Below are 24,771 nucleotides of genomic sequence, written 5' to 3' on the forward strand. Positions count from 1 at the left end.
GCAGGAGGAAAAGGTTATTAATATAGAAGCCGGAAGTGTTTTACGCAAAATGAATGGAAAGCTCAGGGATCAGGACAAAGTTATGTGCATTTCTCTCTTCCTAACCCTGCTTAGGTGCTCTGGGACTTTACCGCATGTGAAAGGCACTATATAAATGCAAGTTGTTGTTGTTGTAGGACAAAAGCTTAGGACAAAATTGCAGTGGCCTCAGTTTAGATCAGCCAATGCAGCACAGAATCAGGAATCTAACCTATGATCTTTTATATGAATGGCACGTGCTAACCAGACAGTACCAACCACAACTTCAGTGGAAAGCGTCTGCGTTTAAATCTGTAAAAGCAAGAAATGAAACTCTATGCACAAGTCTGAGATGGCCAATTGTGGAAACTTTCAGTTATGTAAATGATGCACATCGATTTTCTCCAGAGAGAAAGAGGATCATGACAAACCACACTTCACCATCAAATAATAGCATTGAACCTCAGGGTAAATAAAGTAAAGTGCAGCCTTTGAAAGATGTCCAGAACTAGGAGAACAACAACAACAAGACTCCATTTATTGAGCGCCTTTCACGTCGGGAGGACGTCCCAAGGCGCTGTACAGTTGGGTCAGGACCCGAGCAGGGGGGAAATGGTCAGGGGAGGGAGGGAGGGAGCGAGGAGGGGGAAATGGTCAGGGTGAGGGGAGGGAGGGAGCGAGGAGGGGGGATGGTCAGGGTGAGGGGAGGGAGGGAGCGAGGAGGGGTAGAGAGTCGAGAGGGGAGCTGAAGGCTCGGTCAAAGAGAAAGGTCTTGAGACCGGCCTTGAAGGAGGAGAGGGAGGAAGCGGCGAAGGCACTGGGGATAGAGTTCCAGAGCCTCGGGGCTGAGAGGCTGAAGGCCCGGCCACCGATGGTAAGGCGGTTGGGGCGGGGGATGTGGAGCAGACCGGAGCAGAGGAACGGAGGGTACGGGCAGGTAGGTAGGGGGATAGTAGGTCGGAGAGGTAGGACAACTGCACTCGCAACACTTTGCTGAGTCGCTGCTATTTAGCACAAGAGTCCTGGGACTTTTTGAAGAGGAATGTTTCAATATCGAAGTAAGTGCTTTGTCCTGCCCCCATCCCAAAGGTAGCTTTAGTTTAAATCAATTGTTCAAAAATTATATTCAGATCCTGACTTCTTTATAAAGCTTCCCTCCTCCCACCCATCTTAATCGAGCAACTGTACTGTATGGAAGGAGTCGGATTCTTTGCTCTTTACTTCAGTGATCCAGCAGGCTGGAATTAACACAAACACCAAGTACACTTTGTAACATATATATTATATACATAGTATAAAATTATGCTTTGTGGAAGCTCATGGCTCATGCACTTCATCAGCTCAGCCATGAGGAATTACTAACTTGGTTCCGTAGAGGAGACTGAACTGAACTCCCCCTCTGTTGACCTTATGAGCCTACATGGTGGAGTTTTTTTAGATCATTCATTCATTTTAGATGAATGATCATAATCCACAAAACGCAAACTGTGCCCTGCAGCTAATCCGTGCATTTATCACAAGTTTATGAACAAACTACTCAGGTGAGAAGGCGAGTAAAACAGAGGTCAGATCACTCTGCTCACCACAACTAGCTAATCAATGACCTTATATCAGATGCAACTTGAAGGTTACAATTAACTTAGATGAGAAGATCAGCAGATAAGAACATACTATTTTGGTGACATGATCATCGGCTTTGGTCTAAAAATGTTCCGACCAAACTGTGCAATGTCAGTGTTCACAAAGCAGGTGTTCGTCTCCAATAGTGCAATCGTTCGTGGGAGGTTCTACATGGGACACTTTGCTGCTCAAAGCATTAACTTTCAAAACACAAGTTTCACATCTGTGCTTCTTACTTCATTTTTTTTCCCTTGGTCATACAACCCCCTCTTCTCCATGACGGAGACAGAAGACTCTGAACTCCCAGGCCTCTGTGAAAGCCACATTTTAGAAGTTATTGAAAGGACCTGTTGATTTTCCTGTTCTTACTATTTAACACACTTCAGTCTCCCATAAAAAAATACAATCACTGGAAACACTCAACAGGTCTGGCAGCATCTATGGAGAGAGGAAAGTGAGTTAACGTTAACTCACTTTCCTCTCTCCATAGATGCTGCCTGACCTCCTGAGTCTTCCCAGCGACTTCTGTTTACATTTCAGATTTCCAGCATGTGCAGTATTTTGTGTTTTGTTCAGTCTCTTCCAACCTGTTTTGGGCAAGATCAGGAGCCAATATGACTGATGTGACCTACTACTCTCTGCTCTATGGCTTGTATCACAGACTGGCCCACCAAACGCAGGCGGCACTCCTCCAAAACTAACTTATTGGAACAAAGAAAACATTCGAGGATTTTTTTTTCCATCTAAAACTTAAATATTTTACAGACTGGACAAAAACGACAAGATAAAAACTAAAGCTCTTGAGCCTTTCAAAGACATCAGAAAAGGAAACTTATGGAAACAAGTTTTTTTTTAAATTATATTTCCCATCCAGATTGGACCCAGCTCCTGTGTTCACTTGGCCCCTTGTGGGTGAATGTACAGCGGGACTTTGCTGCCAATATCTTGCGCTATTTTTAATGTCGATTGCACAAAAAGCAGAAGTCACAAAATAAAGGTTTCTGCCCAGTGGCACAGCGAGGGATTGCAACACATGAGAAGAGACAAACGTAGCAAGAAGCCAAGGAAACAAAGGTGTGGAACCTAAAGGAATCAAGTCATCAAAGCTGACAAAAGCTGGTGGTCGTCACGCTGCTCATTTTTCTAGTTTGATTTTTCTAGCAAACGTCTTCTAACTGGACATCGATTTTCTAGCACCATGATTTTAAATAGACCCTGAAGATAATTTAATAGCAGGAAGCCCCTCTATTGCCTCACTGAAGCAATCTCACCACACCAGTTCCAGCTAACTACTATAAACCTCCAAAGTCCACGTTGACAAATTCTTCAACAACCCTGTGGTTACAGGGAAGCTGGTTGTGTTCTGAGTCATTCCTGTACAAACGGTTACTGGAAATGGAAACGATTTCACAGAAGTCATGTGATCCTTCCAGACAAAACCGCACTCGGAGGAGGGTGCAGTAAGGGTTCACTAGAAGAGCTTCAAGGTTACACACACACTGCAGCTGGCTCTCATTAAAAAAAATGCAGCCCCAAAGTTTGGCCGGCACATGGTCATAAAGTCACCAAACTGAATCACACTTCAAGTATCAGTTTCTTCACAAACAAAAAAGCCATTCGCAAGCTATTCAGCCTTCCAGGTCACTGCTGACACCATTTCTCCACTGCTTTTTTGAAAAAAGTTCTTGTGTTTACATAGCTCCCTTCACATGGGGTAGCATCTGAGCACAGAGAATATAAGCATACGTAATGCTTCAAGTGAATATAAACCATTAAACCAAAGTCTTCTGGAGCAACCTGAAGGTGGGGAAGTAAGGAGCAAAGGGTTGAGGGGTGGAGGGAACAAAGGGGAAGGAATGAGGAAGAGTGTTCCAGAGTTTCAGGGTGTAGTGGCTGAAAGTGCATCCGCCAATGGTAGATCAAGGGGCATTAGGGACAAGCAGGAGGCTGGAGCCAGTTGAACTGAGGTGACTGGTAGTGGATTGGGGACTAAGCAGGTTGGAAACTTAGGGAGGTACAGGACACAAAGGGATTTGAAGACGATTGTGAGGATCTTGAATTTGATCAGTTTGGTTACATAGAGCCAGTCGGTGATACGGAGTGAGCCAGTGGATCCTGGCAAAAACTGGTGTGATGGGGATACGGAGTTTAATGCTGGTGAGTATACGGACAGCGGAGTTCTGGATTAACTGAATTTTGTGGATAGTGGAGCTGAGGAGACTGGCGAAGAGGGCACTGGACTAGTAACATACAACAAGTCTGCAAACAAAATGGCTGTGGGTCCATCTTACCAATGGTCATTTCCTTTGCTCTCATTCAGTACTTTATTTCCTCAAAGAGCTCCTTAATCTGTCAAGCAAGAATTGCCTTTTACAAATCCTTTCATGCTGTTAATAAAGCCACGCCTCTCCAAGCGATTAGCAATGTTATCCCACACCGTTGCTTCGAAAAGCTCCCCCATGACAGAAGCAAAGCTTATCCTGTTCTCCCATCTTGAACAGATGCGTTAACACTGACAACCTTTCAGTCTTCAGCACAACTGTTATATTCGAGAGTTTAAAAAATTGTGGTCGAAGCCTGTGCTGTTTCCTCTCTGACTTCCCTTTCATTCTAGGACATTCATTCAGGCCCTGGTCACTTTGGTTCATACATTGCTCTATGCTGAGTTACCTGGCCTCAGCATCCTCAGGAAAGGAACAAAAAAAAGGCTTTTCACTCCTGATTTCTATCTAATGATCCTCCTGGAATGTTAGTGTGTATAGACCCACCTTATCGATCTCTTGGTCTCCCAAATCTGCAGTTCCAATACTTTTACACGGACCACTACATCTTTTTAACCTTGGATTTAAATTTCCGCTTTGTATTGCCCTGCACAACTGGTTTACTTTATTAGCTTCAGATACTCAATAACTTCCTAAATTGTTCCCTACACTGGGTTGTGTTTAAGGAAATATATTAATATACATCCAGTGGATCACCCCAAACTATAACTAGTAACTTAAATATTACCAGTTTGCTTAATGTAATTTAAAATGAAGCCTTCCCCATCTATGCAAATTTGAATGTAAAAGTTACCCGATTCATATCAAACTTCACAATGATTATCGACTGTCACCTCCAGTCTCTTTGCTGAGCACCTTTGCTCATTTAGAAATATATAAACAAATTTGTGAGCAATCATGATTCAATACACAATAAGCAAATGACTAAGTTCATTGCCTGGTTTGACTAATTACTCTCTGTAACATAACCCAAATGCAAGAATCGACTTGCAATTACTCATTTTTTGACCTTCTTTTGCAATAACAGCGCTTCCTGAAATGATTTGGTCAAATCAAACACACTGTTCCAACGAATCTCGCTTTCAACAACAGGCTTGAGGTTCACAGCACTAGTGCAGCGGGAACAAATTTCAATAGAGCACAATGAGTTACTACAAATGAGTTATCTCATTTCAAAATGGGACATGGGCTCCAATTAATGCTAACTGTTGGGGTGGGAGGGGGAAAACTTCCCGATTATAACTATTCTAAAGGTAGGCAATCTCAATCCAGTTCTTCCCGTGAGCGCTAGGACACAGCACAAAATTGACCATCATTGGCATAAAGTGGAAGCAATCTGTATGTCAAAGTAATATGGTAGAGCTGTTTGGGAAATAGGAATGTCACCTAGCAAGGTTCTCTCAGTTGTCGATTGGCTAGAGACTACCCTCTCTAAAGCTGTACAAAACAGAAAGGTCTCAAGTTTGCTCCCTGGACAATGCTGTTTTTCGCGAATTTTCAGCCTGGAGATCAAGAATGATACTTCAAAACACAAAATACTGCAGATTCTGGAATGATATTTCAGTTGGTGTCAATGCACCTGAGCGTTGGAGAGAGAGGGAGAAAGGAGAAAATGGAGAAGAGAATCAGCTATGGTTCCCTCTTCCAATCACCATCTATGTTGTTTCCTTATCCCCAATAGACGTCCAGTTACAATTTGTGTGAATAATCGACTCGCTACTGAACACGACGACTATTACTGGGTTACGATAGCCATCAATGGGCAGCGTTCAGTGTCAATCTAGCAGGTTAGAAGCTTTCAGCCTCTCTGCCCCACTCTTTGCAACTCCATCCCACAATCCCTTCGCCTTGCTCCCTTTCTTGCCTCCTTCAAGGCACAACTCAAGACCTTTCTTTTTGACCATACATTCAGCCGCTCTCCTACCCCCTCTGTCCTCCCTCATCCACCCGGCCCCCCACACTCGGATCCTGATCCCTGACTGTTCAGTGCCTTGGAATGTCTTCCTAACGTGAAAGACGCTTTATTAATGCAATTTTGTTATTGTAGAAAAGGGTTGAGTTTCAAACCTCTGAGTTCCTTCACTCTCTGTCTCGCTCTCTTCCTGCTCACTACTCATCACAATTTAGCAGTTGAGTTGGAGGTTAAAAATGGTTCATAAATAAAATGCACACTAGGTTTACCAATGCACTAAATGTTGCACTTATTTCAACAGACAAAGCACTGTCCACTGGGTAACTTTAAGGGTAATATTCTGCATCTCAGAAACTGTACACAATAATTCCTATGAAATCGCTTTGGGATGGCTCCCCCGACATGAAGGACACTATACCAAGAGTAATGATGTTTTTATATTGTATATCCATGCACCTTTCTGTGAAAATTACAGTAGGACAACACATAATTGCATACCCACTTAACCTCACCTGGCTCCACTACAGAGCTGTGACACTGGCAAAAATAAACCGTTTGAGATTACTAGGGGCATGTTGACCCTCACAGTAAAGAGTTAAATTGCAGGCCGAGTACATCACACAAACATTGATGTTTTTTAGTCAGTAGAATTTATATGTTTGACTCGTGGTTAATAATAATAATAATCCTTGCATTTGATATAGTGCTTTTCACGTCTTCTTGACGTCTCAAAGCGCTTCACAGAATAGACTGTAAAGTGAATTGACCGCATATTTGTGGGTGAAATCTGAGAAAGCAATATAGTCAGAGATAGAAAGAGAGAGACTTGGGTGGATGTGGGGGAGGGGGGAGAGGAGAGAAGGGTTTGCATAGCAATTGTGATAGTATAACCCCTGATGGGAGGATTTTTTTGGTTAAAATTGCAGCCAATTAGTATATTGCACAATGCTCAATTAGCTGCATAGCTTCCTTATCCACAACAAGGCCAATCCTAATTAGTTTTGATAAATCGTTTCTTTTATAAAATGTACAATCAATTAATTTTGCAGTATATTCTGTGAAGCGCTTTGAGATGTCTCAAAGACGTGATAAGGCGCTATATCAAATGCAAGGATTATGATTATTATTATTATTGACTGTAGATCCAGAACCATGCTGTGGTAAGGCATGGAGAGAACGGAACAGGGTCTTAGCTTTACATATTATAGAAAAGAGTTTTCCTGTGTTATTTCCTGAAGGTGTTGCTTCGGGCTAGATTATGAACACTCCAGTCAGTGACTTGGCCAAGTGGCTATTGTTTGCCTTTGAGACAAGGTCATATCAGTAGTGTGTATAAGCATCGGAGAGGACAGCATAACCAAAACCACATCCTCTTTGCTCCTGACACATATGCAGACTGGCTGGTTTTTCTCTTCCTAACTCTAGTTAGTTGACCATAGCTGGGTCATCACTTAGCCAATTTTCAGGCCCTGAAAATTGGCTAACAACAACAACTTGCATTTATATAGAGCCCCTCATGCAGGATAGCGTCCTAGAGCGCTTGACAGTGGCGTGGCGGAGCACGACTCCAAGCCTGGGGGAGGAGGAGGTGATTGTAGGCACAGTCAAAGAAGAAGATATTCAGGCGTCACTTGAAAAAGGGAAAGAAGGGGCAAGGTTGAGGGATAGAGGAAGACTGATACAGAGTTTTGGGCGCAGTGGCTGAAAGAGCCACTGGAATGGAGGGCACGAGGGACATGCAGAGGCTGGAGCCAGTCAAGCAGAGGCAGCGGGTAGTGGGTGGGGGGGGTAAGCAGGTCAGAGAGGCATGAAGGGATTTGAAAATCAGTGTGAGCATGTTGAAATCGATCTGTTTGGCGACAGAGAGCCAGTGGAGCTTGGCTAGAACTAGTGTGATAAGATAACTCAGCACAGAACTGATTGGGAACGATCCACTAGGTCACCAGAGAAGCCAGTGCAATTAATTTTTCTCCACAAACAAAACATTTTATGCTAGTTTACAGAAATTCACTGTTAACATAGTGTCTCATTAAAGTCAAAACACAAAAGACTGTTCTCATAATTACACTCTGTAATAACAATAGAATGTATTTTGAGATTTATGATGTCCGAAGAATAGGCTTTTAAACACCCATTATTGCCAAGTTTACACATTACGAACTCCCACATCTCCTTGGCACCAGATAAGATTCAGACCCAGGGGAGAGAGATTTATCACCAGTAACATGGATTTATTCAGTGCCACTGACAAAAGATGCATGCCTGTAATCCTGTAATCATTTTCAGTGCAGACGGTTCTTAGTAATGTCTGCTTATGTAGCTGACTCAAAGGTTGCTGTGAAACCTTTAATTCGGGTGGACATCACCATTCCAGTTGGACCCAGAGAGAATAATAATGTGGTCACTTAATCCATGACTGTTTGTGGGACATTGCTGTGCGCAATTGGCTGCTGCATTTCACCCACAAAACTTAAGAGTCAATTCACTTTACAGTATATCCTGTGAAGAGACGCTTTGAGACGTCTAGAAGACGCAATAAGGCACTGTATAAAATGCAAGGATTATTTATTATTACTACTACTCAGTTAGAACAGCGGTTTGGGGGCCTTAAAAATCAGACTATTCATTGTAAATGGAATGTGGCCACATCATATTACATGCAGGAAGCACTGCTGATGTAAATTCTTGCACACTGCGCATGTATGACATGCACAAGAAACATCATTGACATCACTTCCTACACAGTGTACAGGAAACCCACTAGTCAGCATCATAAGCCAGACGTGTACAAAGCTTCTTGTAAATTACTGGGGGAAGGGCAGTCACCCATGGTATAAATGGATTCAATAATGGGTCCACATAACAATGCTGACTCAATGGAAAGCTAAATATGCCAACTAAAATACAGCGAGCATTGGTGAGTCCTCTGCAAACGGATGCACATTTTACATCCATTCACATCACATTGCCAGATAACTTGCAGTGATCTGAGTTCAGAGGAGTCTCATTCACATTACCCTCAGAGTGTGGGGAACCTCACTAGCCTGGAAAGTTTATGATTATGTCACAATTCAATGATATTTTTTATACAACAGAAATATTACCAACATTGCGATTATCAGTGATAAGAGGATACTTGATAACAAGTTGTTCCATATCACCAAAGTATTTATTATAAACTAGCGCCAAACTAAGATATGACAGTTGTGTTTTATTGCTAGTCTGTCTCTATTCCAATGTTCTGTTCAAAGTCAATATCAGGCCTTTAATAATAAATAATTTATTTAAAAAATCCTTGCTTTTGATATAGCCCCTTATCACATCTTTGAGAACTCTCAAAGAGGTTAACACAATATACTGTAAAGTGCAGTGACTGTATATTTTATGGGCGAAATGCAGCAGCCAATTGTCAATTCGTAATATTTAGATTATTTCCAATGATGAATTAGTGATTAACTTCACCAAACACAATATCTTGTGTCCCGATACCTTTTTATTGTTTGAAGGTTTTACACAAGATAGTTGGGGAGGACAGGCTTGCAGGGCTATGGAGAGAGGGGGAGTGGGATTGATTTGGATAGCTCTTTTCAAAGAGTTGACACAGATACGATGGGCCGAATGATCTCCTTCTGCTCTGTATAATTCTATGATTGTTCAACTTCTAATTTAAAAAAATCGTCACACCTTGAAAGCAGTAAGTGAGTATACAGAGGAGTATACAGAGGAATGGTTGTGAGGTTGACTTAGTTAACTTGACTCGATAATATTCCCTTTTCTTCCAAAACCAGCTCACCTGTGCGTTCTGATCACTTTCCAGGACTTCCTCAAACTCCTCATCAGTTTCTGTGCCTGAGAGGCGAGCTGCTCTTGCCATGAAGTATGGAGGTAGTTCTCCTATCGCAGTGCCAGCACCCTATAAGCATTAGAACAGAACAATAATAAGCTGAAGAACCACTTAATTTTTACACCATCATATAATGTTGAAATGTCTCAAAGCTCTTTACAGTAATGAAGTGAATAACCAGTTTATCTGTTGGATTGTTAGCCAGCACATCTGACCAATTTCTTCCTCCCCTCAAAATATCTACTAAACTCCAAAATAATCCCAACTTCTATTAAGATTTGATACAAATCAAAGATGTTGAAATTTTAGACACAACGAACCCAGGTAACATTACTACCGAACTCACAAAATGATCTTATTTAAATATTTTGGCTTGCAAGATGCCTGGAAAATGATTTTAAAATCCGATTTCACTAGAAGTTATTAAAAAAGTTACAAAATAAAATATGAAAGCCTGTTCTTAAATAATTATCAAAGGCACCAAAATTCCACCTAGTCTTAGTTTCCTAGTGCCTTCAGCTCTCCTCTCAACTCTCTAACCCCTCCTCGCTCCCTCCCTTCCCTCCCCTCCCCGACCATTTCCCCCCTGCTCGGGTCCCGACCCAACTGTCCAACGCCTTGGGACGTCCTCCTGACGTGAAAGGCGCTCTATAAATGCAATCTTGTTGCTGTTGTAGTTTGTAAGATTGTTTTTTGGGGAAAATCAGGCAGAATTGTGTAAAACAGTTAAATTCAGGCTTAATTTGGAAGCTGACTTTCTGTAATTCTTAAAAAGAACCAACTTTCATATTAAGATGGCACTGAAGAATTTTCCACAATTCTGCACAATCTGAAATTTGAAGACAAAATGGTCTTAAAGGCCATTTAAGACTAGGTGGAAAAATGAACGTTTAGCCTAATAACCAGCATGATCAGATCATCTTAACATGTAAGAACATACCCACCCACACACGTACCAACCCCCCTCCCGCCCCCACACACACATACACACACACACACATTACATTTGTATAGCGCCTTTCACGTCGGGAGGAGAAAAAAAACGTTGTGGGAAAGTCTTTAATTCAGTCTTATTTCGAAAACCAGAAGTAGGGAATCCAGATTTCAAATTAAGAATTAAAATCTAAGAGATGAAATTTTAGGCAACTGCCAGTTTGGATCGGTTAATGACCCTGACAGTGCATGGGAACACCAACTTAACAGTCAATGCTGGAATCAAGCCACAATGTTATCTCTAGTAATGTTCAATCAGCTTTCTCCAAGGCAGGCAATGGCAACTCCTCAGATTAGCTCATCGGTATTCATGGTTCAAACAAAAAAGGCTGCTAAACAAATAGGATGTAAACCGTAAATCATAAGGTATTTGATTTCCTTCTAAGCCAAGATTATGAAATCGATACTTCCCCGTTTCACTGAAGAGATGGGTAAATTGCTAACAAATGACAAAATACAATCAGAAACAAAATACTGGGAAAAGACACCTAACCATGCAATTTATTCTTGGTTAGAGGCTGTGGGTCAGCACATTGATTGTTCTAGAAATGGTGGGCACATGGGCAAAACCATCACACCTCCACCTACTATGATTTTCTGTTGCATGTTTGTGCATCATACATATCATTTCACAACTAAAAACTTTCACACAGTGAAATCTCAGTGTTTTATAAGGCTGAGTGGAGGGCTGAACAGGAAATCAGGGGCACAAACCTGACTTGTGGGAGGATTTGAGCTGAGGAATTTGGGACAGAATTCCAAATAGGCAAAGTAGCTTAAAGCTTTCTGATGCTGTGTGGCCTTTCTTCATTTGTAAACCTTGACAAAAAGTGTTCGTGGGACTATGCTGGGGATTGCCAGGGGGAGGGAGGGGGGGAAGAGAGAAGGAAACTGAATAATAAGGAACGGGAATCTTGGCCTCGTTTTCAGCTCCTTAACCCAGAATCACCCACTCATCTTGGGCTCTCATCATCTCCTCAAAAATAGAGATTTAGAAGTAGATAAAACCCAAGAGGGTGAGTTCCATGTAACTTGATTCTTAAAAGGTCATTTCTGGTTTCATTGGCATTCCAAAAACTCCTAAACAACAACAAGATAAAGTTGGTTTTGAGAATCAGAATTGCACAACAGTGTAATCTCATATTGGCAACTGACTTAGTCACATTGCAGGAGTCCAAAGGTTAATGCAGGAAGTCAAGCATTGAAAAGCTGTCACACCAACTTTAACCTTGGCGCTATATAGATTTCAAAATTATACATTTGCAGTCACGCAACATTTGCAACAAAACAAAAAGAAACTTCCTCTCTGTGTGGACTGAAATAAAGAAAGCCTTCAAGTAAGGCGAAAGATTGGAGCAGCAGATGGGCGTTAGGTATTATAGTTTATCTTGGTTTCTTTGTCTCGTCTGATCAGCCTCTCTCACACTTTACATATAAAATGGTCATACAGGGCAATACTTCCTTATGAAGCGCTTTATTTGGGCGCAGGTTCCCTTTTAACCCCGAGGCTTCTGAAAGTGCTGTAAACTTCTACCATGAAGCCAAAGGGACTCCAAATCTGGCCTAATGCTAACAATGCCTTAATCGTCACATTGGCGTGGGGGAGGGGAGCGGGAGGAAGGAAAGCATGGGAGTTGCGTCATGACATTATGACATTCCACTAGTGCCATGTCACGGGCTCCCTCTTGCTCCTTGGGGAGAGTTGGGTTGGGGAGCTTTTGGGATCTGAAGTAAAAGGCCGAGCAACTCGGGTCATCTTCATAACAGCTCCTGATGAATGCGTTCTTGGTCAGGGAGGAGGGGAGAGGAAGGAGAAAAAGATGTCTATGACGTGCTGTGAAATCACAGTCCAAGGTTAAATTGCAGAGAAGAAAGTAGGAAAATGGACGAGAAATTACACAAAAACAGGATACATTAAGCAGATTTATTCTGATCTGGTAGAGGAAGTTCCACACCACAGCATGAATTTGCTCTGAATTTTCACAAGACAAGCTCTGAGGCACTCCTTATTGCAACACCAATGAAAAATACATAACCAGAGGATTATTTTGAAACAATTAGCCTTGTCAGTGCAGATTTCTACCAAATGCACTTCCTTGAAGCCCACTTCCTTGAAGGCACCACTGTGTTCCCTCAGATGTCATTTGCATGTGAATCGTTGAAAGACGAGATTATTCCCAACCAACTTGCCAAGAACATTGTTCTTATCAATGCACAGTACAATTTAGAGAAATAACAAGGGTGCGGCTGATAAAAAAAATTAACACTACACTTAGCTGCAGTCGTACAATCTCATTCATAGTCCAGGCTTGCATGAATAGCCTGTTCTACTATTTTATGACTTAATACTTAAAATTGAAACCCTCATACATGCTTTCATTACATCGAGGCTCGACTATGCAAACTCATTGCTTGTCGGCCTCCCCAACTCCTCCCCCCACAGGCTGCAGATTATCCAGAACTCCGCAGCCCGTGTCCTCTCCCGCACTAGGCTCCGTGATCCTATCACCCCCATCCTCGCCCAACTCGACTGGCTTCCCATCACACAGAGGATACAGTTCAGATCCTGGTCTTCACCTTAAAAGCCCTCCATGGGTTAGGACCCCCAGCTCTGGACCCCAGCACTGATTGTCCAATGCCTTGGGACGTCCTACTGACATGAAAGGCGCCGTACAAATGAAATTTGGTTGTTGTTGCATTGGAGTGCGGTAATTGCGATAAATATTCCCCCATTCAAGAAAAATTGCAACAAGCTACACACCGTTGCCAAGAATAAAAAAAACATAGGTTGAAGTGCCATTAAAGAGAACAACACATATTTACATTGATACAGCGCCTTTCACATCGGGAGGACATCTCAAAACACTTTACACTGCTGGTGGGCACCCAAGTTGGGGGTGGGAGCCAGGCTCCACAGATCTTGTGTGGGTTAGTTGCCTAATCAACAGATTGATCAGAATATATTCAAGCAACGATTGCATTGGGTGGATTGTAAATTGGTTATGGGTAGGTGACGATACCATTTTTAAAAAAACGCACTTCTGCTATTATTTCACGAAAGTGAATTGTAGTCAAACAAAGATTAAAATGATTTCTATGAATGAATTTATTTTAAGTACAGATGGGAATCTCATCATTAGAAGTCCAGTTTAAATTTAAAAAAAGGATTCAATTGCTAAAACAACAACAACAAAATTCTATTTATAGAGCGCCTTTCACGTCGGGAGGACATCCCAAAGCGCTGAACAGTCAGGTGTAGGGGCCTGAGCCTGGGGGAGGGGTGGTGTAGAGGTGAGGGAAGGCAGAGAGGTGGGAGGGAGACCAAAGGCACGGTCGAAGAGAAGGGTCTTGAGACCGGCCTTGAAGGAGGCAAGGGAGGAAGCGAGGCGAGGGGACCGTGGGATGGAGTTCCAGAGTGTGGGGGCAGAGAGGCTGAAAATCCGGCCATCGATGGTAGACCGGGTCGGACGGGAAACATGGAGCAGCCGGAGCCGGCTGAACGGAGGGAGCGGGCAGGTTGGTGGGGAGTCAGTAGGACAGAGAGGTAGGAGGGGGCAAGGACATGGATGGCCTTAAAGGTGAGGATGAGGATCTTGAACTCGATCCTCTGGGGGATGGGGAGCCAGTGGAGTCGGGTGAGGGTGGGAGTGATGGGGTCACGGAGCCTGGTGCGCGAGAGTTCACAAGCTGCAGTTTGGGATGATCTGCAGTTTGTGAAGGGAAGATTTGGGAAGACCAATGAGGAGGGCGTTCCCGTAATCAAGCCTTGAGGTGACGAATGCGTGGGTGAGGGTTTGGGGGCCTGAGGGGTGAGGCAGTGGCAGAGTCTGGCAATGTTGCGGAGGTGGTGGTGGACAGTGCCGGTCATGGTGTGGATATGGGGGAGAAAGGACAGTTCAGAGTCAAACAAGACACCCAGGTTCCTGACTGGCTTAGTGAGGTTGAGTGTGCAGCCATGGAGGCTGATGCAGCCAGCGCCTGAGGTGCGGAGGCACTGGTACGAACCAATCGGGAGGGCCTCGGTCTTGCTGACGTTGAGTTGGAGAAAGTTGGACCTCGTCCAGGACTTGATGTCAGACAGGCAGTCAGTCAGGACGCCAGTAGTCCTGGAGTTCAGGGTGGAGGTAGAGAGGTAGAGTTGGGTGTCATCCGCATACATGTGGAAATTTACCACATGTCTGCGAATGACGTCACCAAGGGAGAGCATGTAAAGAAAAGATTAGGGGGTGTGGGTTTGCGAGGAAAGGTGGAACCTAGTTATAAAAGATGCCACCTGGAATTCAGCTATATTTTTTGCCTTAACCTCTTAATCTCAGATTGGTTTTACAGAAATTCTATCATTTAATCACTTTGATACAGTGAATTATTTACAGTGTGAATTTAAGTGGAATCTTGTGACTCAAAGCCTTACATTCTGGACCCTTCCCATGGTAGAGGCAAATTGCCTAAACTCACTTTGAACAAGGATCAGCATAACAATCAAGCAGCCTTAATGCCACTTTCTGAGAAACTCTGTTGCTTTAATAAATCCAACAGATGAAGAAAAACAGTCACACAGCACATAAAAGACTAGCCAAGCTACTAAGGAGTCCTGTAGCTCAGTGATTAATGCACTCGCCTCGCAAGCGAGAGACCTGGGTTCGATTCCCAGAAGGGCGAAACCTTGGGCAAGTTTCCTTACTCAACACGCCTGATAATAATCCCTCAAGGAAAATAATAATAATCTGGTCACTCAATCCACGACTGTTTGTGGGACATTGCTGTGTGCAATTGGCTGCTGCGTTTCACCCACAAAATATATACAGTCAATTTACTTTACAGTATATTCTGTGAAGCGCTTTGAAACGTCTCGAAGACGTGAAAAGCGGTGTATCAAATGCAAGGATTATGTTTTTTTTACTAAGGTGACTAATACATTCCCACTTGATTTTCTCCCCTTTCAAGACCTTAGAGAGATTACCTCGTGTGAAGGGCGCTATATAAATGCAAGTGGTTATTGTTCACTGCACATCTCTTCTAGCTGTCTGGAACATAGCCTTAATGCATCCTTCCATTTGATATAGTGCCTTATCACGTCTTCGAGACATCTCAAAGCGCTTTACAGAGTATAATAATAATAATCCTAGCATTTGATATAGCGCTTTTCACGTCTTCTCGACATCTCAAAACGCTTCACAGTATATACCGTATAGTGAAGTGACTGTGTGATTTGTTGGTGAAATGCATCCTCAGGAGCCTGCTGAGAGGCCACTTCAAATATAATGGGAAGCGTTTGAGAATTTTGAGTGGTTGCCACCAGGGTGGCAGGTTCAAATGCTCAAAGCCACTTAAAGTGAATCAGAACAATTCGGAAGCCTTTTCAACCCAAATCATGCACAATCCCCATGAGGCGAAACCCTAATGAATTACTGTCTTCAGAACAGGAGAAAACTATCTTTCCTTTTTTTTTAAAGTCCAAGTTCAAAATCTCTTGGACGACTTTGAACCCCTCAATTTAGAGGCAACACAAATCCCAAACTGTTGAAGCCAATTGAATTATTTCTGAATTACAGCCCTCAAATTTTCAAATCTGATGCCAAATGCATTGGCTTGCTGAGAAACAGTTCAGGTGATGAAATGATTCTTACCCACATACAGGCCTCCAGCCTGACTTTGGAGATGATGGCCCACAGAGAGATAGTCCCTTGGACCTCCTCGTCGGGACAGATGATCTTATCTGGGTACGGAGGTTCCGGGAAATTCACAGAGTTGCATTCGTACGCAGCCAATGTCACTGAAGCTATGTGTGGACCCTGCAAGTAAAGCACAAAAAGGTATTAATGTCCTTTTAATTAGGCTGCTACCTGAAGATCCGTTTCGCAGACTGTTGCTCTTCCACAATTTTGTCTGAGTCCATGAGCAGTGGTCTGAGAATAAGAAAGTCATCCTATTAGTATTATCCAAGAATACCTAACCCCAGGCTGATCTGCAGAGCTATGTCTGCCACGACCACAGCACCAATGCAGATCAGGACCTGAACAGTCTCTAGTCTGAGCCAGATAATCAGTACGATGAAAGCGATTTACAAGAGCGCAGAGACCGTGATCATAGTCAGAACAGCATCCTGAACACACGACGACTGCCTGCTCTTCTCTTCCCTCAGAAAACGATTCAGATCCAATTTTTATTGAAATCCCTTGCGTCACCCTTGGGATTCACTTTGATGGTTAGCGAGCTCGTGGTTGAAAAACAACTTTGCAAGTCCTTTGTTTCTTCTGCTTTGGTTTGGCCATGTGTGCTAAAACCGATCTGGGTTTTAAACCATGGAACTACTCAGAAGAGAGTGAAGGGATGGGTTTTAGCACACATGAAACTGATAGTTTAAATAAACTTTTAAGCGTAATTTTTTCTTTAATTGTTCGCTCCTCCTCTCTCCCTGGAAGCTCGCGACCTGCTTACCCAATTCAAGATAGTATTAGGTACACCCTGGCCAGAGTCAAGGCTTGGGGACCACAGAGTGTGCTGTGAGTTGGGGTACTGAGGGAGTTTAACAAGCTAAAATCTGCATTGCTTGCCATTCTGGCAAAGTTGCATCATTGCATGGTTTCAGAACGTGATCAAGACACCAACCCATACGGCTTCAATGAGTTTCTGATCACAAACATACCAATGTGGGAGAGTTGGCAAATAGAATGGCAAAAAAGGGAGCAGTGTTTTTATACCCCTCTTACTTGAAGCCAGCTCAAGAGTGGTTCTGGTTGAGGTGTGAAGCAAGTCACTTGCATTTATATAGCATGAAGGGCACGATGTAAATGCAAGTTGTTGTTGTTGCCAAACTTGCTCCAGTTGAGGTAGGATGTACAATCAAAGACCAATTAGAACATTAGAATATTTTCTTCCACCACCCCACCACCCATTCAATTCTTGTATCAAGGGCTCGGAATGAACCAGTTTTCACGCAATATAATTATTGGAGTTTTTCCTTCATTCCTATTAGACAACCATCCAAATAGTCTATCAGGGATTGCAAACATTCACGTTTCGATTCTGTGCCAGAACATTGGTTACCCACATTATCATATAGCATAGAAATTTCCTCTGGATTATAACTTTGGTCTCGATGAAAGCCAGCAACCCTACGATTTCTCTCTCTGGAAATAAAAATTTATCTTATTTACATTTTGCATTTGTTAGACCACATATTGGCAGCTTGAGAAAGGAAAACATTCTCCCTAAGCCGTCCTTCAAAGCCACAGGCACTCAAGATCATTACATTTTTGTCTGGAACAATTACAAAGACGAATTACCGAAGCACAATTTTGTTGGTTAAACTCGAGTTCAAAAAAATTTCCGAATAGTAGCAGATGTGATATATATAGGAGTGAACGTGAAGTGTTCCAATTGCTGCATGTTTCTCCTAATTCTCTAAGCTTTTGAAGCCCGTGTCAGACACACCTTTCTCCCTCTTCAGTTTCCCTCCACCCCAAAACCTCCAACATTTCCACTTAAAAATAACCTCCAAGTCACATTATTGAATCCATTCAATGTAGTAGTTTCAGGGTAAATCTTTGAATGATTGGAAGCCTTCCATATTTTTCATTGAAAAAAAAGTTTGAAACTTTGGACCCAAATTGAGTTCCAGCTGAGCTTCCAAGAAAACTCACTGCTGACAAACTTGTCTTGTTTGTCTCTTCCATACCTTCCTCTCACACCTGTTTGAGCTCAAAAGCCCAAGAATCCCAGACTCTACGATTAAGAATAGCTCCAATCTGTTAATCACAGATCTTTGGAACATACCACAAACAATAGCTAGATGATGGCCAACAACCCTGTATAATGGAATACCCACCAGGGGCTACTAATGCTAATTAACAACAGATGGATAACCATATTCTTCACATTTTTTGACTGTAAAAACTGCTAAAGTAGACATTAAAACAAAGCGGACCACATGTTTGTGGTTTACCATGAAGTCATTGGTGGAAGCTCAAACCTCATTACAACAGTGTTCAGCGTCTTACGAATTCTTAGCCATTCTGTATTTTGACAGAAATTATATCACACTGTATATAGTGTTCCGTTGAAAAATTCTTAACGTCTGGATTTCTTTTTTATGAGTGGCATGGCAGAAATAAGAGACAAAATGTATTCTCATAAGGATCTGATTTCTAACCAAAACATTAGCTTCTTTGAAAGATGATATGCATAGACTCGGAATGAAACAGCAGAGACAAGCCATTTGGCCCATGAAGTGTGTGTTGGGTGTTTCTTCACAAAACTCCCAATTTTATCTAAAACTAAAACAGAAGTCACTTGGAACACTTAACAGGTCAGGCAGCGTCTATGGAGCAATGAAAGTGAGTCAACGTTTCAGGTCCACAACCCTTTGTCAGAACAGTCAAGGCTTTGAAGGATCTTGAACTGTATCCTCTGTGTGATTGGAAGTCAGTGGAGTTGGGCAAGGATGGGGATGATAGGGTCGTGGAGCCGAGTGCGGGAGAGGACACGGGCTGCAGAGTTCTGGATGATCTGCAGCCTGTGGGGAGAGGAGTTGGGGAGGCCGACAAGCAGGGAGTTTGCATAGTCGAGCCTCGATGTAATGAAGGCGTGTACAAAGGTTTCGGTGGTCTGTGATGTGAGAAAGTGGTGGAGACGGGCGACGTCGCTGAGGTGGGGGAAGGTAGAGCGGGTCATGGCGCAGATGTGGTGTAGAAAGGATAGTCAAACAACACCCCGAGGTTCTGGACTGGCTTAGCAAGGTGGAGTGTGCAACCATGGATGGTGATGCTGTCAGTGCCTAAGCTGAAGAGGCGCTGACGGGAGCCAATCAGGAGAGCCCCAGTCTTGTTGACGTTCAACTGAAGAAAGTTCGCTCTCATCCAGGACTTGATGTCTGACGGACATTCTGTCAGGACAGCTGTGGTCCTGGAGTTGAAGGTGGAGGCAGAGAGGTAGAGTTGGGTGTCATCCGCATACATGTAGAAGTTGACCCCATTTCTACCGGATGATGTCACCAAGAGGGAGTATATAGATATTGAAGAGGAGCGACCAAGGATAGCGCCCTGAGGAACACCATACAAGATGGTCCGGGGGATAGAGAAGCCATTTGTGGAGATGAAGTGCAGGCGATGTGAAAGGTACGATCTGAACCAGTCAAGGACAGCGCCGTGGAGATCGAGGTGAGAGGAGAGGTGGTGCATGAGGATAGAGTGGTCGACGATGTTGAAAGCAGCAAAGAAGTCAAAGAGGACGAGGAGGCAGAGAGAGCCCTGGTCACAGATGGACAGAATGTCATTTGTCACTTTAACCAGGGCTATTTCTGTGCTGTGGGCGGCACGAAAACCCAATTGAAGGGGTTCAAGAAGGGAGTGGCGGGAGAGGAAGGAGCAAAGCTGGGTAGCAACAACTTGTTCCAGGACCTTGGAGAGGAAAGGGAGGTTGGAGATGGGGCAGTAGTTAGGGATTAGAGAAGGGTCCAGGGAGCGTTTTTNAATGATAGGAGTGATGACAGCATTTTTTTAATGGGGTGGGAACAGCACCAGAGGACAGGGAGAGGTTTATGATGTCATTGAGTAGAGGAGCAAGGAGGTGGAGCTGTGAGGTAAGGAGGGGGGTAAGGATGGGGTCGAGGGAGCAGGTGGTTGGTTTCATATGGGTTATGATGGTGATCAGAGAGGAGGGGGAGACAGGTTCAAAGGTGTGGAGGGAGGGATGGGTAGGAGCCGGGGTGGGAGGAGGAGATGGGGAGAGGACTTCCGATTACAACTTCTTACGAATTCAGTCCTGTGTACTGGCCGGGACTTCTCCACCTGGTAACCGCTTTCAATCAATAATTTTCCTCTATGAAAATAAAGACTTCCCTGTGACAGTTCTAATATTGTCCTTCGCAACCCTGAAGCTGTGGCCTCTTGTTGTGCTCCACGGGCAGAGCAGAAGGCCATTGTGCCTGCAGCAAGCACGCTCATGCGAAATGTAAGCTTCTTTACACCAAAGAAGAAAAAAATGTAGTCACTCAACCCACGACTGTTTGTGGGACACTGCTGGGCGCAATTGACTGCTGTGTTTGCCTACAGGTACACAGTTGCTCCATTTCACAGCAATTCCTGTAAAGCGCTGTGAGGTTTCCTTCCGATGTGATAATGCAAGAATTTTTATTATTATCCCCCTCATGTGAAAGACGCTGTTTCAAATTCAAGAACTATTATAAAATCAATATAAAACGAAATGGGGGAAAGAAAAAATATCAAAGAAAACCGGTATTGAAGTAAAGAGTAGATAGTGGAGTAGGCTTTACAGACCAAATAACCTCTTTCGGCGATCAAACTGCAATCATGATTTGCAAAATTGCTCCTGGTCTGAGCATTTCCTCTGCGTTTCACAATCTTAACCCCAAAAAAGGTCAATTAAATCATTTTACAAGGTGCCAGGATGTCTTTGAAATGCACTACAGTAATGCAGATAACAAAACACTCATTGTTCAAGACAGGAGTAAAACATTTCTGTCAACAGCTATTTCAAATCCCCCACTACTAGCACCCAGCTCTCTCCCCACAGGCACTGACTGACTCATTCTGCATCGATTCCTGTGGTCAACAGAACTGCACAGCTGCAAAAACCAACAACCAACCCAGCTTCAAGTGAGAAGAGAAAGATAAAGGCAAAGGTAAAATATGGACACATTAGAGTTGAGCCTTTCAAAAGCATTCACGTGCTAGTCAGGAACATAAACTGAAGTGATTGTAATGATGAATTAAAAAAAAACTTTGATAAAAAAATTGCTTTGAAGGGTTTCTATGCAAAACGTCTGCCTTCCCCATATGCCAATTTCCACATGGAAGCGGATAACACTCAACTCTATCTCGTCGCCACCACCCTCGACTCCAGGACTGTTGATGTCCTGGCAAATTGTCTGACATCGAGTCCTGGATGAATCACCAAGTTTGTTTTTAAACAGAACGTACATCTACAGTAGGCTAGTAAAAACAGGAAAACAAGGAGACATATTGCAATAAATCATTGAAGCACAACATTATAAAGCCTCCAACATTTCCCGAAGTTCATCAAGATAAGAATAAGAATCCTTTCTTTTCCTACAGCACTTATCATGTCGTCGTCGAAGCATGTTAATCGGGGTATTTTACTGTCAGGTGAGATGACTGTATATTTTAAGTGGGGGACTGTGGGCGGGGGTGGGGGTTGGGTGGGGTGGGAATCAGTGAGGATTAAGCAAAAAATAGATATCCTGCCCTTGTGCAGTGGTTTCTGAGAGTCCTTGGGAAAGAGAGTAGGGGAATTTCCTAATTCAGGAAGTGGCTGCGTTTACATCTTGCTCATGTCCTATTTGAATGTCTTAACCTTTTATTTTTTTTTAAAAAACGGTGAACGTTTCACAGTTGAGCCTGACATACACCCCAACAAACTCGGCATGTGATGATGAATAACCACATGCGTGTGTTTAGTGAAAATTACTCGTTTTACCAGCAACTGTTTTGGAAAAAGATAACCTCCACAGCACAACCTTTGTGCTAGTACCTGACGCACAGGGATCTCACCGCCTAAAGAGTATCTTTGTAATCAGACAGCTGCACAGTTCAAAGACTAAACAGTAAACTTCAATAACATTTTGTCCCGCGGCTGCCAGAGAGTTAATAATAATCCTTGCATTTGATACAGCGCCTTATTGCGTCTTCAAGACATCTCAAAGCGCTTCACGGATTGTACTGTAAAGTGAATTGACTGTCTATTTTGTGGGCGAAACATGGCAGCCAATTGCACACAGCAGTGTCCCATGAACAGTCGTGGATTGAGTGACCAAATTATTATTATTTAAATATTTGTACAGGCAGCCCATTGTTTTTTCCTTCGCTCTGCTCACCCTCCCCCACCAGCAGAACATTGCAATTCCCATCTTCTAGACTCAGAAAGTACTGGCGCAAAGCCAGTACAAGTTATGAAATGCCGTGTGACATTGTCTGATGCAACAGAACACGTTCACACCCCCACCGCCTTCCCCCCACATTCAGTGCCACTGGGAGCATTAACATTTTAGGTGCTCGAGACACTTCACGTTTCAAAGTTTCCTTCGTACTTCTTTACAGGGCAAAGGTTCAAGCCCCAGTATTCCCCCAACGTGGCAAGCTCCTGTTTGTCAAAGGGTTGATAAGGGAGATAAAGGCTGGGGAATGGAGGCTGGACGCCGCAATAACAGGAAGGGTGGGGAGAGAGCGGGGAAAAAACGCCACGTCATCTCAGACCATTCAAACACCGGTGGTTGGCTCAAAAGCAGCAGTGAGGCCACGGGGGAGGTTCTCTGAGCTCCCACGAGGTCGTTGCTTGGAAACCTGAAGAGATTAAATGTAAAGCAGATAATTTATTTCCCCCCCAAAAAAGTCTGAGCTGGTGAGAGGTTCGAGTCATTAGTCAGTAATCACTTCGCAGAAAAGACTGCCCCCTAGCCATGCAAACAGACATCACTGAAGCGGTTCCAGAGAATTGGGTGAATTCCCAAAGCTGAGGGACACAGAGTTTGGGAAAAGGCTTAAAAAAATGATTCACATGGGGTCCAATGGAGTGAACTGACTGGGCTAAATGGCCTCTTTTCATTCCGGATCCAATATTCTCAGGCCTATTGCATTCAGAAACAATAATCGCCTCTGCGTTTGGTTGTAGGATCTTTCATGGCGGGAGGACATCTCAAAGCACGTCACGGGATTCAGTGCAGTTTAGTGCCTGTGTTTGCAAATGAGTAGGACAGCCCGTTAGCCCGCAGCGATGTCCCACAAACCACCGTGGAAGAACAATTTTTGTTTGAGGGATTCTTGCAACGTTAAGACTGATGAAAATGCAGGTCAGTTTTTATTGTGCCAATTGATATAAATTTGGTCACTCAATCCATGACCGTGTGGGGGACACTGTGGGTGGAATTGCAACCCACGAATAGACTTGATCGCCACCTGCTGGCCTTATATGGACACTACAGATGCAGCACCTCATTGAGCCGGGCATCAATGTTGAAACAGCCGGATCTGAAATAGGTAAAAACCTAACGTTTCTGTACGTTTTCCAACCAGAAAAAAAATATTTATGGTTATACTCTCTCATTTTTTCCTCTCGCCGCTCCCAAATCTACTCAGGCTGGCTCGATCGAGAGCAATCTCGCCTCCGAGTCAGAAAGTGGTGGAAAGCTAGTGTATTCAAGCTCCAAGTTGGGACTTGGAAAGTATAAAGCCTATACTCGAATCCCAAATGCAATGTTGGGGATATGTTGCACTGTTGGAGGTACAGTCTATCGGATGAGACACTTAAACAAAGTCCCGACAGCCTGTTCAAGTGGCCATTAAAGATCCGATGACATAATTTGAAAAGAAAAGGGAGTGAGTTCCAAGTCTAAACTAACATGGGACTTGAACTCACAACCTTTAAAGTAACGTTAAAATAAATGCTGAACAGCACTCTAAGCTGGTTCAACCACAAGATGTACACTACTGTTATAACCACGAGTTTCCTGACTCATACCCTTTCCTGCGCGAACACTCAGGGAACCGGAAACCTAATTTAAAATTCTCGTGACCTCAGAACTGAGAAGCAGCCGCGTTGACTAGTACCAGAGTAACACCAGCTGCGCCTTTCATTCCATCAGATCAAATGTACAGTGTTGTGCACAATCTACGGATCTGTGCAGTCATCACAGCATAACAAGAAGACCCTTTGCTTACAAATTAAAGCACTAAGTGACCTCGATTTGTCCTCAGACAGACAGCATACCACCTGGTATTCAGCAACGTGGAATCAATGGCTTGAGCTCAGTCAGTAGCATTAAACAACAAGTGGATGTTGCAGTCTTTTGCAGTAAACTCATTAGAATATCAATGGAACTAAGCAGGTCTCGGTCACAGCAGGATTTTTACAGCAATTTCTCTCTTTTCTGGGGGAAAAAAACCCCCAGAAAAACACCTTATTAATTTATCTTGAAGGCAGTTAGGAAAATCAATAAGCAATCTTAAAATCCGATGGAACACAGAGTAAATAATAATCATGATGGGCTGAATAGGCTTTTTCAATGCTATAAATTTCTAATCCTTGCATTTGATATTGTGGCTCTGGTATCAAACGTTCAAAATTTT

At 43.3% G+C, this 24,771-nt stretch overlaps 1 protein-coding gene across 3 annotated transcripts in view; it reads right to left on the reverse strand.

Moving 5' to 3' along the window:
- vmp1 (vacuole membrane protein 1) overlaps positions 1-24,771 on the reverse strand; it is a 68,487-nt gene that overhangs the window by 18,917 nt on the left and 24,799 nt on the right. For all 3 annotated transcript variants that reach the window (XM_042338375.1, XM_042338374.1, XM_007906170.2), the window contains exons 6-7: positions 16,297-16,461; positions 9,626-9,745 (exon numbers count right to left, since the gene is read on the reverse strand). In XM_042338375.1, the coding sequence (XP_042194309.1) occupies positions 9,626-9,745; positions 16,297-16,461 (285 nt within the window). The remainder of the gene's footprint in view (positions 1-9,625; positions 9,746-16,296; positions 16,462-24,771) is intronic.

Source organism: Callorhinchus milii, unplaced genomic scaffold (assembly GCF_018977255.1).
Source record: "Callorhinchus milii isolate IMCB2004 unplaced genomic scaffold, IMCB_Cmil_1.0 Scaffold10, whole genome shotgun sequence".
Classification (NCBI taxonomy): domain Eukaryota; kingdom Metazoa; phylum Chordata; class Chondrichthyes; order Chimaeriformes; family Callorhinchidae; genus Callorhinchus; species Callorhinchus milii.